At 53.2% G+C, this 16,364-nt stretch overlaps 1 protein-coding gene across 9 annotated transcripts in view; it reads left to right on the top strand.

Moving 5' to 3' along the window:
* Nucleotides 1-16,364, top strand: part of ERI3 (ERI1 exoribonuclease family member 3) — a 125,767-nt gene that overhangs the window by 88,520 nt on the left and 20,883 nt on the right. For all 9 annotated transcript variants that reach the window (XR_004302539.1, XM_032430605.1, XM_032430589.1 and 6 more), the window contains one exon: nt 13,052-13,151. Coding sequence is in view for 8 of the 9 variants with exons in the window: in XM_032430605.1 (XP_032286496.1) it covers nt 13,052-13,151 (100 nt within the window). In the remaining variant the exon portion in view is untranslated. The remainder of the gene's footprint in view (nt 1-13,051; nt 13,152-16,364) is intronic.

Raw genomic sequence — 16,364 nt, forward strand, 5'->3', positions numbered from 1 at the left:
CTCGCTCTCCTTTTTTCCCTCTCCTCTTTCTCGGCTCTCTCTATTATGGGGACTTGCTCCAGCTCTTTCTCTCTCTTCTGTCTCTCCTTTTGTTCTCTCTTTGTCTATTTATCACACTGTGAAGGTTGAAAGAGATGTTATTAATCTGGGAGAATGAAGGCAGGATTAGTGGTATGAATCGGATTTTGAGAGGTGTAATGATAGAAAGACTCGCTCGGCTGGCGGCCTGCGTGAGCTTGATAAATGGGGAGCACTCCAGACTGACTCGCGCCTTCCCCGCACTGTGCGCCCTGCCCGCTGGGGCGTGCCGCGCTCTCAGATCTGCCAGCCGGCCCACCCCGCTCCTACCTGAACCGGAGCAAAAAGCCAAGGGTAAAGCAGACACAAATATCTCCCATCGCACTTGGAGACATCATTGCTTTTAGCACCCTTTTCAAGTAGAGGCCTGTCGAGTTCTCAAAGGACTGTGGGCAGAGGGAGTGGGGACCCAGACTTCTGCCTGCTTCTAGGGCCTGGAAGAGTAGAGCTCCCTTCCTGCCTCTGAAATGGATGTCAGGGGTCAGGCAGAGACAAGACAGTCTCCAGACCAGTCAAGTAAGAGAACCAGACCCCATGTAATATGTAATTAAGCAAAGTGCTATAGGGAGAACCATAGTATGAACTGTGGAGGTCAGGGTGGGATATGGGGGAGGGAGGAAGAGAAATCAGGATGGGCTTCCTGAAAGTGGTGTCCTGGCAGACAAGTAGGATTTGGAGAGGGTGGAGGAAGGCCAGTGTTTGGGGGGTGAAATAGTGTAAGCAAAGACGTGGGATCAGAAATAAGCCTGACTTTTGTGGGAGGCTCACCTCAGATCCAGTGAATTTCAGATCAAGAAGAGACCTAAGAAGTCAAGTAATTAAGCCCCTCACTTTCCAAAGAGGGAACAGTCCTGGGGACTAGAGTTGCCTGAATCATTTCCTGAAATGATTTCCTATTTAAGCCCTGTTGCTTATTCTAAAGGTGCCCCTTCCGTCATCCTGAGATGATACAGTGAGCCTTTCCCTCCTCTGCCCTCTGTAGCTTTGGTCACATCCTTCCAACCTTCATTTGTGCAGTCAGAAGATCCTGGCTTAAGTTCATTTCTGCTTGGTCTCCAGCCCTTTCCTGGGAGCCTTGGCTCAGGGTCCTCCTCACACTCTGCCCCCAGCCCAAAGTGCAGTTTGTGTGGGAGTGCTTGTCCCAGCCAGCCAGCTGCTGCTTGCGGTGAGGAGAGGACCAGGAGGCAACACACCTAAACTGGGGCTCCAGATGCCTTTGGGCCTAAGCACTTTCCTCCTTCGTAACACTACTGCAGTTCTCACTGATCACTTTGTCACAGTGACTGGGCACTTCGTGGCATCTGTATTCATTTCCCTGCAAAGGACTGTGAGTTCTTGAGGGCAGAGTATACATGTGATTCAGTTGAGGTGCCAGGGTCTGGCAGGCCTTCAGTGTGTGAGTCTTCAGTGAATAAACGAATGAGTTCAGCTGCTTGTGCAGTTTCCCCTCTCCTTCCAGGAGAAAATGGTCTTGGTTCTTTATTAGCTTTTTCCAGGCCTGACTATCCTTAGGAATAGGGAGGGATAGGTGTGCAAAGCAACTAACTTTTGACTTTGGTACAGCACCCTAAGATCACATTGCATGACAGTGGTAGACCCTTGGATGGCTTCCATCACCTTAGGAAACAATAATGAAACCCTGTGAGGCCCTACATGGCCAGGCATCTCCTGCCTTCCTCATCAGGCACATCTTATACTTGCCTCCTGTGCTCCAAGGATACCAAGTGTTTGATTCCTTCCAAGTGCTGTTACCTTTGCCTAAAGGCTCTAGCATGCATCATTCCCTAGACCCCAAACACCTTCCCCTCCAGTCCGTCAGTTCCTGCTTCCCTGTCCTCAGGGAAGTGTTCCCCATCTAGGTCAGGTTCCCATCTTCTGTCCTGTCTTAACAGCCTACCTTTCTTCGAGTCCTTACTATAGGTACAACTTAGTGGTTATTTATGTAGCTGTTTATTTAACATCCACTTTTTCCAACAGACTGTGAAGGTCTCTGAGGATGGTACTGTGTCTGTCTTGCCAATGTATGCAAGTGGCCTGGCATGTAATAGGCTGTCCGTAAATGTTTGTCACAAGTGGGTCAGTGTGATTGCAGAGCCTGCACTCTTCCATCGAACCATCGAACATCCAGGCAGAGTGAAGGTGGTGGTGACAAGTGCGTACGGGGACAGGATGGTGGGTGTGCCCAGAGAGGAGGCTCTTTGGGCATTGGTTCTGGAGGCTCTAGGGTTTCAGCCTTCCATCTCTCGGCCTTTCTCTTTTCCCTCCACACATCAAAGAAGAGAGGGCCTCTTCTGACCCTCAGAGCTTTTTTATTTTCTTTCTGGGTGATCTTACCTACTCAGTTTCAAGTGCCACCCATACACATTCTTAGGACTTTCTTGTCTCAGCTTAGACCTCTGAACTGAGCTCCAGGCCCACATGTCCACCTTCTCTAGGCACCCTGCCTTGGATGTCCTCCTGAAAGCCACGTCAGTCTTCTAGCTGATTTCCCTCCACACCTGGTTAGGGTTTCTACCTCAAGGCTCTTGTTGCAGGATCTCAGTGTGAGTTTCTGTTTCTCCTTCTAGCTTGGAAGCTCCTTGAAGGCAGTGTCCTAGTCCACTTGATCTGTGTGTCTCCAACACCTAGCACAGAGCTTGGCACATGGTAATTGCTCAATAAGTGTGTGTTATATGAGCAAGCCGATGAAGATGGAGGGAGGTCTGGGATGAAGGTTTTGAGCACCGTTTTCATTTTTCCCAGGGAGAAAGAAAGCGAAGGTGTGTGTGCTGTGTGCAGGCAGGCACGTGCTTTCGTGTGTGAGGGGCTGGTGCTGGTGCTGGTGGTGTCACATGCTCAGTGAAGGATTATATTTTAATTTGGAAAGCACTTTAGAAACTTAAAGTGCTTGCCTAAGTGCTGACTGCTATTAGTGTCTCCTTTTTATTAGGAAAAAGGACATGATTTTTCTCTTTTATCTTCAGGCCTGTCCAACTTCTGAGAGTCAAACTTAGCAAAATGCCTGCCCCTCACTGAGGACTAGTTACATGCCAAGTTCAAAGCTTTGGACTTGAAACACAGAATTCTGCTTTGCAGACTGGTTCTGACACCCCTGAGGGGATTAGCCCTAACAGCTCAGGATCAGGAGGGGTGGGGGAGGTGGGAGAGACAGGGTCATTTGACATAGTTCAAGCTGCAGTCCCAGGCCCCTCCCCTCTCCATATAGGTCTGGGTGCGAGGACGTAAGAACCCGGACCATTTTGGGGAATGGGGGAACAACCTCAGTCGTTATCAAAAACCCACTGGTCATGCAATATGAAGCGCCAGGCTTCAGAGAAAGAACTGGGGAGGAATGGCCCCCGGAAGAATTGGGTTTGTTCAGCTCAGGGACTTTAGAACCAAGAGGCATCACAGCTGCTGGACTTGGTGATGTTAAGAGCTGCCACCACAGAGGGCTGGGTCAGAGACAGGGAATGTGTGTAGCAGGAGCAACAGGAATTCTGATCTAGGAGACCATGAGGCAGGAATTCGCCTTGTGCCTTGCAAGCACCTTTGAGAGCCTTGCTGGTTGGAAGGAAAGGTAACACCCCTCCCCAGGGAGAAGATTTGGTGCTGCAGTGACAGGAGGTCTAGAAGGCCCAGCTAAGCCTTGTCATTGGGCCTCTCTGTGTGGCCTGTACCCCAGGCTCTTTACTGAGCGTGTACAAGACTTCCTGGTCTCAGTCTGACCTGTCTCTGCCATCCCTGGATGCTGAAGGCTCTGCCCTTGGCCAAGGCACTGGGAGGTGGGAGCTTTGGCCCATCATGCTAGTGCCCTGCAGTTCCCAACTCCTAATCGGGCCCTAATCTGGGGAAGCTAGGGCGGGGATGGGGTGAGGGGAGTACATTGAGCCTTCTGCCTTAACTGAATTTCCATACCTCCTGTTGTTAATTATAGAGATGTAATAATGCGATTAGTGCACGATTAAAAAAAATCCCTGATATGATTACCATGGATTTAATATCACATGATATATCATTATATCGTTATGCAGTGACAGATGTAATTGAAATACACTTATTGGAGCCGGGGGTGGTGTTTCATTCAATCCCCAGCACCCCGGGGAGGAAAGGGCTGGCTAAAAAGAAGCAATGGGAGAGGAAATTGTAATGAAAACAAAGAAAACACACAAGTTAGCTCTCACCCTGGGCAGCTGGCTGAGACCTGCTGCCTTCGACTCTGTGACAGAGTGTGTGGAGCCCCAGAGAGGCCAGCCTCTTCCGTGGGGGCTCAGGTAGCGTGGCTCAGGAGCTCCTTATCTGGTTCTCGCCTCAGAAACCTCGGTGTCCCCAAGTCCCCTCTGACTCAGCAGTGAAGCAAAGGCTCTGGATTACTCCACCTGAAAATAGACTCGGGACCCTCATGGGATCAAATGGAGTTGGCAGCTGTCCTCCCAATGCTGCGAAGCCGGCCTTTGCTGTGGTGGTGGTCCAGCACACCAGGGGCAGCCGTCCTGTTGTGGGCTGTGTGCGGGAAGATTAAGTACAGACACAACACTCATCCCACTCGAGGTCTGGGGATGGACAGAGGCAGTGGCAGCTCTGGGGCCCCTAAAGGATGTTGGTAGCCAGGGAACACCATGAACATGGAGAACTACCCACCAGGCGTAGAGAGGATGGGTTTTGTCAGCTGACGTGCGTGTCAATCCTTTTGCTGTTACAGTTGTGCTGGCCACGCCTCTGCTGGGCCCCAGGAACGGGGTGGGAGCTACCCATACAGCCAGAGAGCTCAGAAAAAGAAGGGGGACAGAAACAGTCTCCCCTTCTCTCCTAACACAGGATGCCGAGCCCCCAGTTCTAAGGTTGACTGTTGGGGGGGACTGCTGGTCTGCTGGGCAAGAACAGCAGTGGTTCTTGAAGGAGACTGGATAGGGTCAACAGGAGCAGCAACTCTGAAAACCAGGCTTTCCTGCTTGGCAAAATTAGGCCCAAAGAGATGTCTTATTTTCCCTTCCCTCAACGGAGACCATTTAGAGAAACAGCAGATACAGCCCTTGCCCTTAAGAATCTCCCAGCGTCATCGTGGGGTAACAGTTATGTAAACAAATCTGGTGTTACAGATGCTGTTCAGAGTATGGATGGGTTTAAAGAAGGGACGAGTCCGGGAAGATTTGATAAAAGAAGGTACTTTGAGTTAGTGGTGAAAGAAGAGTACGTGTTCATTAGGACAAACAGTGGGAGAAGGCCGAGGGCATTCTAGGCAGGCTGAAGGAACTGCTCAAGTCAAGTCTTGGAGGCATGAAACAGCAATCCCAGGACTCAGGGGGCAGTAAGGAAGAAGAAGAAGGCACAGTTGACCCCACATTTCTGAGAGACCACAGAGATGATAATGGCTTTCACTGGGATTTGGGAACCCAAGAGAAGGATAACTTGGGAGAGGAGATGTTGAGGAGTGTTTTTTTGGTTTGGGTTTTTTTGTTTGTTTGTTTTAATGTTTGAAGAATGATGTACCTGGGTGAAATCCAGGTGGAAATGTCAGGTAGGCAATAGAATATATGTGGTTGATACTCAAGTAGTGGCAAACAGTATCGATTTGGAAGTTGGAGAGGTGGAAGACAGGAAGTTGAAAAAGTCACCCAGGGAGAGTGGTAAAGTGTAGACAAAGACAGGAAGCGAGAGCACCTGAGCGCATGAGGAGGAGGATGGTCTGCACGAAGAAGGGACTACAGGGAGATTATGAGGAAAGTGGCAGATCAGAGAGATAAGAGAACTCAAAGAGAACCAAAGGAGAAGAGTGTGAAAGCTGAAGCAGGCACAGAGAGGCAGAGACAGCAAAGCTCTGACACTGTCCCTAGGTGTGGGCAGCGTGGTGAGGACCATCGGCTTTAGCAGGAGCTGAGTGATGTCGGTCAGGCCGGAAGCCAGACTGCAGGGGTTAAGGAGCAATGGGGGAGGTAAGTGGAGGCAAGTGGAGACAACCTTGAGAAGTTTGGTTGTTAACAGGAAAACAAGTCAGTCACCAGATGGGGATATGGAGTGAATGGAGGGTTTTAAAAATAATAATCTAATACTGACATTTTCAGAGGGCCAGCCATTGTTTTAAACAGTTTACACACCATAGTTCATTTAATCCTCACATCAGCTCTGGGGTGGGAACTGTTATTACCCCCATTTTACAAAGAGGAACCTGAGACCCAAGAAGTTGTGTAAAGTTGATAGAGATTCAAACATTTGCTAAAATGCTAGTGGAGAGGAGCCAGGAGAGAGGGGGAGGTTAAGGATTTAGAAAAAAGGGGATCCCAGATGGAGCAGGACTAAGCAGGCAGGAGAAGGGTGAGATGTCGAGCACAAGTACGGGATTGGCCTTAGACAAGAAGTGAGGTGTCCCTTCTGTTGGAACAGCGCTGGTGGAGGAAGAGATGCAGGGAAGGATACAGATGCATTAGTAGACAAGGGGCATGCAGTTGAAAGAGTTCTGTGCCACAGCTTTTATTAGCTTTGTGAAAGTCAGAGAAGAGTCGGATTGTTGTATACCACCGAGAATTGCTCAGGTTGTGATCTTGTACCCATAGTGGCCACTTTTGATGCATCAGAGTGACTTTCCAGCATCACTTAGCTCAGGTGCAAGTGTGGAGAAATGGAGTCACCATTGGGTTTTTTCAGGGAAGGTGTACCTAGGGTAAGCGGGCAGGGGGGTTGAAGACTGGGAAATGGGTGCTTGAAGTGATAGATCCCAGGGCTCCAGGCCTGGTAGACAAAGGATCGAGACCAGAAGGGGATGGACAGACTGGGAAAAGAGCAAGAGTAGAGGGTACAGAAGCTGGAAGGAGAGGAGACTGGCGTCAGAGGGGAATCTGTCATTGTAAGATTGCTTAGGGAGAGCAGTTCTGGGCGATAACAAGGCCCCGGGTGTGGCCATAAGGATGGATGGCTGAAATAGGTAGAGGAGAAGGTCGTTAGAGCACAGGAAGTTGAGAAACTGAAAGGTAGGCAAGGTGTATGGGTGGGCTGTCCTGTAGGTACTGAAGTTACCTAGTGGATGATGACCTGGAATGGAGTCCAAGAGAGAGGGGAGGAATGGTCTCAAAGCAGCAACAAGTTGAAGGTTTTGGCAGAGTGTATCCAGAAGTGAGTAGGTATTGGTTTTCTAGTTAGTATTGCTGCATAATTAGTCACCCCCAAATTTAGTGACTTAACACGACAGCAGCTATCTTACTATATCTCGAGGTTTCTGTGGGTCAGGAATTTAGGAAGGGCTCAGTAAGGTGGTTTTGACTCAGCTTCTCTCATGCATTTGTAGTTAGTCCTTGGAGCTGGCACAGGGTGTGACTGGGTCAGCTGGGGGCTGGCTGGGCATCTCTCTTTCTTTGCCTAGTCTCCTGGCTTCTGTACATGGTCTCTGCACAGACTAGTTTGGGCTTCCTCACAAGATGGCTGCCCGGGAGCAGTCTGGCTACTTACAGAGCCACCCAGGGCTCCAAGGCAAGTGTTCAGTGAGTGAGGAGGAAGCTGCCTCCTCTATTTCTGAAATCGCCTTGAAGTCCCATAGCATTACTTCTGTGTTACTCTGTTAGTTGAAATAGTCGCAAAAGCCAACGCTGTTTCAAAGAGAGAGACATAGACTCCCTCTCTTGGTAACAGGGGTGTCAAAGTCACATTGTAAGAAGAGCATGTGAGATGGGAGATGGTGTTGCAGCCATCTCTGGAAAACACAGTCGGCCACAACTGGTTGCTAGGCTGAGCCCAGAAAAGGGAGAGGGAGCAGCATTCTCAAAGGCAGTGCGCATTTTGGGTGACGGCATCAAGAATATCTGGAGGTTGCAGTGGGAGCGGACCCGAGTGACCTCAGGTATACCCGGGGAAAGAACTGTCATCCCATGTTGTAGTGTAGGAGACTGAGGCTCAGAGACGTTTGATAACTCCTCCCAAGTGACAGTGCTAATAACTGGCAGAACTGGGAACCAAATTCATGTTTGTCTGACTCCTGAGCCGGACCACACTGCCTTTCTCTGAGGCCTGGGCTGCTGGGTCTGCCATCCTCGTGTTTACCTGTGTCCTTGGTACTTGGCTCCACCAGCTATAGAAGTGCTGGCCAATTAGATAAGGAATTAAGTAGTAGTTATGTCTGTCAGGCTTTCTCTCCCCCCATCCTCCGGAGTATCACCCTTACAGCTTCATCTGTTGGGTGTTTGTGGGAATGGCAGGTGATTTGATTTATTTCCTCATCTTGGGAAATGACCCATCAGCCTTAGGTCCACCAGGTGACATGTCACCCAGAGGCCTGGTTAAAGGCCTCCTCCTCCCCACCTCATGAGGAAGCTGGATAGGTCCAATGTGCTGGTTCCAGCTTGGAAGCTCTGGGTTTTCTGGAAGTTACAGAGCAGTCCGTGCTTCTGTGTGGAGTCTGAGCTGGGTTCTAACCGCATCCGCTACCCTGCCCACTCCGTGGCCACCCCACCCTCAGGGCCCTGGCAGGTAGTGAGTGGGTGGGCAGAGACACCCTAGCAGCCATCGATGCCTCTTCCTTCCTCTTTGAAGGATCTGACGCTGCTGCCGAGGAGGGCTACTTCATCTATTAAACCCAATACACTTGTCGCAGCTGCTAAGCCCCCGTAAGCCGCCGGGCGCCGTGTTTGTGATGGGACTGACAGTGCATGGAGGAGGCTGATTATACACGATTCCATTTCGCGGGCCCAGCAATGTAATTTCACAGGGCGATCAGCGTTTGCATGTAATAGCAGGCTGTGCTGAGGTGTCAGAATATTAAAGGCGCTAATGGCAAAGCTCCCTGTTACACAGGGGGCCACCCGCCGCGCCTACAGCAGGGCTGCGCGGCAGGCCCGTCGCAGATGGCTGGCCACTAAGCTAATGGGGCAGCAGCCAAGGCGGGCAGAGCCGCGCGAGAGAAGAGCCAGCCGGGAGTGGCTCGGCACCTGCTTCCCTGCGCATGGAAATTACAGCAGCCCAGGGGAAGGGAAGTGTGCGTGCCTGCCTGGCACAGGGCTGCGGTGGGGTGGTTTGGTAGACCCAGCATCTTTCACCCCAACTCCACCCGCCCCACTCTTTGGCCAGGAAGCCACAGCTGGGGGAGAGGGGGTGGGCCCCGGTGGCTAGGAGAGGTGCAGCTGGAGAAGTGGCACCCCAAGAATTTGGAAGCAGTGTGGGAAGGGGGCTTGAGCACAGGCTCTTGGCAAGAGCTCTTAAAACACCCGCGCTGATTGAGGTCAGAAAACTCCTAGGTCCCTTACCCCACACCCTGCAGGCTGGCAAGAGAGAGGGAGGGAGCAGGGGAAGGAAGCAGGCGGGAGAGAGGGGATGGACGATAATTAGGTCCCTTGACTGATGCCAGTGTTGCCATTGGTACACAGAGCTGGGAGCCAGCACCTCAAGAGAGGGCTCTTTCCCTGCTTGTGGGCTGCCCCAGCCCCAGCCAAGCCCTTGCCTGTGCTCTCACCAAGCTTGCGCCTGCCATTCTCCTTTGTCCTTACTGTGTCTCCTGCCTGGACTCTTGTCAAATCCCCGCCCAGCCTTCCACTACCACTCCCTCCAGGAAGCTTTCCTAGCTGCCTCCAACGTCACACAGGCCTGTTTCTCTCCACTGTCCCTGTGGACAGCCACAGGGGACAGCCTCCCTGATCTTCCTGTTCTGCTGGTTCCCTAGTCCGAGCCTTGACTTCTCAGCCAGAATCTCTGAGACACAACCCACATCACCTTGTCCTGAGCAGGGCTCCTGGGAAGGCTCTGCTCAGATTCATAGACGGATGTAATCTTGTGGGGGACATCTGGAGGGAGTGGGGAGTGGAAGGATGCGCCGAGTAACCTAGGGAGAGTTTGGTGCCTGTGTGGGTGTGCATACTTGATGGTGTATGCATCTGGCAGGGAGGGACTTTAGAAGTGAGTGCTGGGGGTGGTGGACATGTGGGTACCGGCGTAGAGGGGTAGCAGGTGTGAGGATCCAGACCACACATTGGTAAGAACACAGATTGCTGTAGGACCCTGTGTTCTCTGGGTGGCTTTCTGTGTCTGCTGGCTGTGACTGAGGGGTACCTCAGATGGCAGGAGTTGGAGGGAGCTTGTGGGACTGTGCCCCGAGGCTGGTGGTCACTTCTGAAGGTTCAGCTCTGCAGGGGTGTGTGATAGTACCTGGGAGAGACATGCCCGGGTTCGCAGCAGGGGCAGCAGGGGGAGAGACCAGGCTGAAGGAGAGCAGTTTTAATTAACCATTTTTAATATCATTTTGGACTTTGGCTGGTATGTGAAGGCCCCGCTGGAAGCAGCATTTGTAAAAATTAAATCCCTCTTATTAGGAGCTTGGCAGACCCATGTGCACGTGCTGCCCCCTTCCCCCCGCCCGTGCCCCCCTGAGGAAGTGCTGGATGAGGCCATGTCATGGCAGCAATTGGTTATCATGCCTTATCTGGGAATATGAAACTGTGCGCATGACACCCGCGGCCACGCTGGAGACGCCAATTCATCTCGCCCTCGCTCTGACAAGCTAGACTGCCCTTCCTGAAAGGCATCCGTCAGGCGGGACCCGGGCCGCTGCCTTGCCTGCTTCCTCTGCTTTCCTGCCTGGGTTCCGGCTTGCCCTGTTCCAGCCAGGCCCAGCCTGGCCCTCCTGGGCGCTGCCACCCTCCACCCCCCTTCCACATGTCCCAGTCTAGGGAAGATCTTGGGGAGTCATAATTATAATAATAATCTAATCACAGTGACGCATCGGGGCAAGCGTCTAATGTTATCTGAAGTGGTCTTCCCGCTTAGCTGCGATAAGACTCAGGATGACGTGCAGATAACGTTGAGCTGCCCTGTCCCCAAGCCACGAGCAGAGCAGAGGGGCCTCAGCAGCCCGCTGCCCGCCCGCCGCTTTAAGCCGGGAAGCGGCAGCACCTGCTAATGCAAGTGTTTAATATTTGATGGGCTGGGATAAAGCAGGATCACCTTCGAATTGAATTGAGTGTCAGCCGAGAATCTATTACTGAAATTCGGGTGTGATTTGACAGCAAAGTAGACGATGTTATTCTTCACTAGTTACTGCAATCTTCTCCCCAACATCACTTAAATATTTTTTTCTTTGCTTGAGTAAACACACATTATCCTTCTTTTTTCCCCCTTCCTTCCCTTTTTCCTTTTTAGAGGGGAAAAAAACCCATCCAGCTCGCCTTCTCCAGGCTGATAGGGTAGATTGTTATTTCTTTATTTGTCCTATTAAATGGAATTTCTGATCGTTTAATCCGGCCTTTGTAAGTGATTTTAAAGTACTTGAAAGCCGGCCCGCCACTGCTCTCTGGCCCACTGCGCTCCAGCCGTGGCCCCGACCACGCTCAGCAGCTCATCCAGCTGTGCACCACCCACTGGCTACTTTCCCTTGCTGCGGGCGCTCCCCCAGCTCTGCCCTGGCTGCAAGCCAGCGTTCTCTCCCCTGCCCTTGAGCCTCACACCCAGCCCCCGATTTGTGGGCCAGCCGTGGCCTGGGAAAGTGTGGGAAGGTTGGATGGGACGTTGAGTTGTGGCTGGTATCGTCTGTGGTCAAGGAGCGCGGCTCGGGGGGGTGCCAAGATTGAAGGACCCGCAGAGCCGGGGCTTGCTTCCTGCAGCTGGGAAGGAAGGCTGGCAGCCCCTTGGCCTCAGCACAGACTCTGTGTCCAGCCTCATGTCTTTGGTTTCTGACCCGGTGTTAGGACCTCCCCACTGTGAGGGAGTCTCTAGTGGGATGGGGACCTCCAGGCCAGGGCATGGGTGGGGGCACTGCAGTGCCTGTTTGAACGTGGCTGCAGCCACCTTAGTTCCCCTCGTGGCCTCCCCACCTAGCTTTTGGGAACTCCCCCAAGCTACATTCCTAGTGACCCTATCCCATATGCTTCCTGCCACTGGGAGCAGGGCAGCCTGGGGTTCCAGGACTTCAAAGGTGAGGGGATGGGTAATGTCTGAAGGGCCAGCCAGCTGCACAAGGCCCCTGGTAGAAGCCCAGGACTTGGCTAGCAGGTGGAGCAGGAATTCAGTTCCCACTGGGCCACTTGATAGCATTCTAACCCTTGTAAGTCTCTTCTTTCTGGGCCTCAGTTTCCTCATCTGTGACGTCAAGTCAGTTGTGCCTGTAAGGGATTGTGAAAGAAAAGTGCCATCCCTGGTCCTGCCATGTACCGCCTCCCACCATGGAGGTTGGTGGCGGCCAGGTGGCGCGAGTAGCAGATGGAGGGGAGCAATGAAGTGCTAGGGGCCTGAGCAGATCGATGCCCCCAGCACTTCCTTCCCCAACCCCAGGAAAACAATTAAGTACAGATCGATGGGTGGCCGCTTTGAATATGCATAAGTGAGTACTTGACCTTCAGCAGAGATCTGTTCCCCCTACCACACACACACACACACACACACACACACACACACACGCATTCTTTTCATGTGTTCCCCTCACAGCTGCTTGAGTCGACCAGGTGACCTTACTCCTCCTCAGTTGAGCCCATGCATGGCACTCAGCCTTCCACAGCCTGGCCTGCCTCTCGGTCTAAAGCAAGTAGACCAAGGGCCTGTGGTTGGCCCCCTCTTGCTTCAGTTTTCCTATCTATAGAGTGAAGTTTGGATATGTTGGTCTCCAAGTCCTTCCCGACACCAGGCTTTATGACCAGCAGTACTGTGGGGAGGGGCCCAGCACAGTGCTGGGTACACTGTGGGGGAGGGGTATCTAACAGGGCTGCCGGGTGAAGGGGGTGCCCTGATGACAGGATGGTCCTGAGAAGGAGGGTCTTAATAAATGGGAGCTCTCTAGAGGAGCCTGGCAAGGGGGCACCTGTTGGGGGCTGGAGGTCTCTGATGGAGAGATGCCTAAGATAAAAGGAGCTCTGAAAGAAGAAGGGATTTTCTGGTGGGGGCCCTGGTGGAAAGGGGACCCAGTGAGGGGACTCTCATGAAGTGACATAATGAGAGTAAGCCCTTAGTGGGAAGATGTGGCTGGAGGGTGGAGGTGGTGAGTATTGGGGGTCAGGGCCTCTGTTAACCATTCTTGCCTCCTGTCTTCCAGGCTTACAGCTTCGCCATGGGCTGCTGGCCCAAGAATGGACTTCTAGACATGAACAAGGGCCTCAGCCTGCAACACATAGGCCGGCCCCACAGCGGCATTGGTCAGTCCCTCCACATATACCCCCTGGCAGCTCAGTCAGCCCCCTGCCCGCATGCCCCAGTCCCCTGGCACACAGAGGGGTTCTGTGGCTCTATGCTCTAACGGGATGCTTTCCATAGGTGGGGGGAGTGGGGAAAGGAGGGTGGCATAGGGGAGAGTGGAACCAGACCATTGGAAGAGATCTCTCAAAACGCTGTTTAGGAGGAGACTGGGGTCTGGGCTTTGGGTGGGTCACAGGTGGCCTTGGATTCAGGCCAAGATACCCCCAACCCTGCCTGCATCTCTGGTGGGTGATGTCCTCAGAGGGGTGGGCACATGTCAGCTTACCCACCCCCGTGGAGCTAGAGGAGGCTGTTTAATATTGTTTCAAGTCTGTGGCTACTAAACTGGGCGATCAATGGGAGTTAAGGAGATGAATTATTTAAACCTCACCAGCTTTTAATTAGTCGGGGTCCTTCTGACCGATGGCTCCGTCCACAGGATATTGACTCCCCCGCAGGAGGAGCAGCCTCCATTGAGCGGTGCCGGGGTTGGGAGGGGCCACTTGGGGTACCAGGTGGGGGTGCACCCTCAGAGGGATCCCTGCTTGGGAGGGGGATGGAGTGGCTGTGGTTCTAGGCATTGGAAGCTCTGCTAACTTCGGATATATCAGTATTGGGGGGCGTGTGTGTGTGAGTGAGTGTAACAATATATCTGGGTTGATTTTCCTGAGGGCATTCATCTGTATATGGAAGCAACCATCAGCCTGTGTGTGTATCCACCAGAAAGTGTGTCTGTTCATTTCTGTGTATCTGATTTTCTGTGTGTGGGCACACGTCATGCAAATGCTTTCAAGCGGGGTACTTGACAAGCATAGGCTTTGTTCCAAGTGGGGAGGAGCGGCGGTGGGGGGGTTATTCCTGGGAGGTGGTATGACATTATCATAACCTGTGTACCTTTGGGGAGCTATGGCGGCAGAGGGACCGGCAGGATACACCAAAAGGACCCAATCACCTGTCACAGACTAGCCTTTCATCCTTTCCACAGAGATCCCTGGTGCCTAGTGGGTGCTGGGCATGCTGGGTGGAGATTCTTATCCTCAAGGAGGTGACATCCTAGGACAAGACAGACACTGAACTGGGTACCCAGGGTACTAAGGGCCGTGATAGGAACACCTAGACTGCCCCAGGGGAGGATTCCCCTGTCCTCGGGTGCCAAAGTGACTTCTGCTTCTTTATTTACATCTCACTTACCTGAGGGACCAGCGGGGCTGGGTTGGCCTTGAGCTGGGTGCCCTGTGTCTGTGGATGCGGCCCAGGGTGTGTTTGTGAGAGGAAGCGGTTCCTTCTTCCCTCTCTGTTAGGACTCCTGAGGTGTTCCTTCCCTCCCCAGAGAAGAAGGTTTTTCCGTCTGGCCAGGCCACAGGGGACAGTCTAAGGTTACAAGTGATAATGGAGTAAGTGCTTTGGAGCCAGAGGAAGTTCTGGCTCTACCACCCAGAGCCCTGTGACCTCAGACAAGAGACAGTGCCAGTGCTGTCAGGGCTGTTGGGGAGGTTCAGGGAAGCTGCTCGTGTAAGGGGCTTGTGCAGTGCCTGGCCTGGCACACAGTAGGTGCTCAAGCAGCCCCCTCCTCTGTGGCCCTGCCAACACCATGGCCTCCCCAGGGCCCTGGGGGTTCCTGGCACTGGGTCTTTGTATCTCTGAACGCAGAGGGCTGCCCTGCCCGCTCCCAGCTGGCTCTGAGGTGTGGGTGAGGGTGTATGGAGGGGAGGGAGGATGCAGGGCATTAATTGGGCTGGGAGAGGCGGGGAGGGGAGGTGTTGGTTTTGAGCAGTGAGGTTAATGGCCCTCGCGCCAAAGAGACAGCTTTAATGAGCTTCAGCTGGCGGTGCCCCGAGTTACTGTGCGTGCTAAAAGGGTCGCGCTGTAAGAGTTTGATGTGGACTGTTTCCCAGCCCTGGGGTCAAGGGTCAGCTCCTGTCACTGGCCACTCAGGCTGGTCCTCAGTGACATAGTGCTAATTAACTGCGTGAGGAGCTGCCAGCCTGAAGTGGGGAGTGGTGTGCATATTGGTGGGGGGGGCAGCATTGGTGATGCTGGGCAAGGGTTCTGCAGATCCCACAGCTTAGCCATCTCTGGGACCCGCTTGGCTCTCCCACGGTGCCATGGAGGGGGCTAGGCAGCGGCTCTGTGCGCAAATCACTGATGATCCTAGGTCCTAGAGAGATCTACTGAGTCTCTTTCTAAGGTATGGGTGGCAGGGAGAGTGTGGGGCCTACCTGGTGGGGACTCCTGCTGAGCACCGGGTGTGGTGGCCCTGAGAGAGCAAGGGGCAGGCGTGCTGGAGGGCTGGGAGGTAGGCTGTGGAAGGGGAGAGGGCCCGCTGGGATGGATGTGCATGGCTGAACTGTTTGCGGGGGAGCCGGGGGCGGGGGCAGATCCTGGCAGAGCGGTGACCTGGTCAGAGTTGGGCTTCAGTTTGAGCCGTCTGAGAGTTTATACAGGGAGGACTAGCAAGGAGAAACTGCAGAAGGGGCAGCTCAGTGAGGTGCATGGAGGCGGTGGTTAATTCAGAGCCAGCAGTGGCCCTGGGAATGGAGGCAGAGGACCAGTCAGTGAACGTTTACCTTACGCCTGCTATGTGTCAGGAGCCGTGACAGGTGTAGTGGTGAAGATGACAGAGTGCCCTGCCCCCACGGAGCTCAGGTACGGTCGTCAGCACAGGTAGAGCTGGCCCTGGCAGCTAAGGGAAAGGTAGGTTCAGGAATGGAGGGCGTGGAGCTCCAGGCAGTAAAGAGGTGTCGGGGGCTGTCGGCATGGCCTCTTAGTCAGGAGAGGGACGCTTCCTCCTGAGGTGGTGGATTTGGCCTTGCGAGCCCGGTGAACAGGGTGGTGTGGAGCGGGCTGTGGGTGAAGAGGGACTGCATGTACGCGGGACTGCTGATGGCCGGCGGTCAGTGGACTCCGTCTGCATCCTTGCTGTGGACCAAAGGCTTTGAGGCAGGGCAGCCTCCACGGGGGACTTTGGAGTGCTGTATGGTACTTCTTGTGTTTCTGCAGAGGGTCAGCATGTATTTGGGGGTACTTTTTATTAACTAATGTAATTTTCACACCAGTTTTATGGAAGGCAGGCATTATCATTCCCATTTTATAGACTGGGAAGCTGAGACTCAGTTAAGTGACTTGCCTGAGGTCACACAGCCAGGTGAATTGAAGAGCCAGGACTCAAACCC

Source organism: Phoca vitulina, unplaced genomic scaffold (assembly GCF_004348235.1).
Source record: "Phoca vitulina isolate PV1807 unplaced genomic scaffold, GSC_HSeal_1.0 scaffold2, whole genome shotgun sequence".
NCBI classification, from domain to species: Eukaryota; Metazoa; Chordata; class Mammalia; order Carnivora; family Phocidae; genus Phoca; species Phoca vitulina.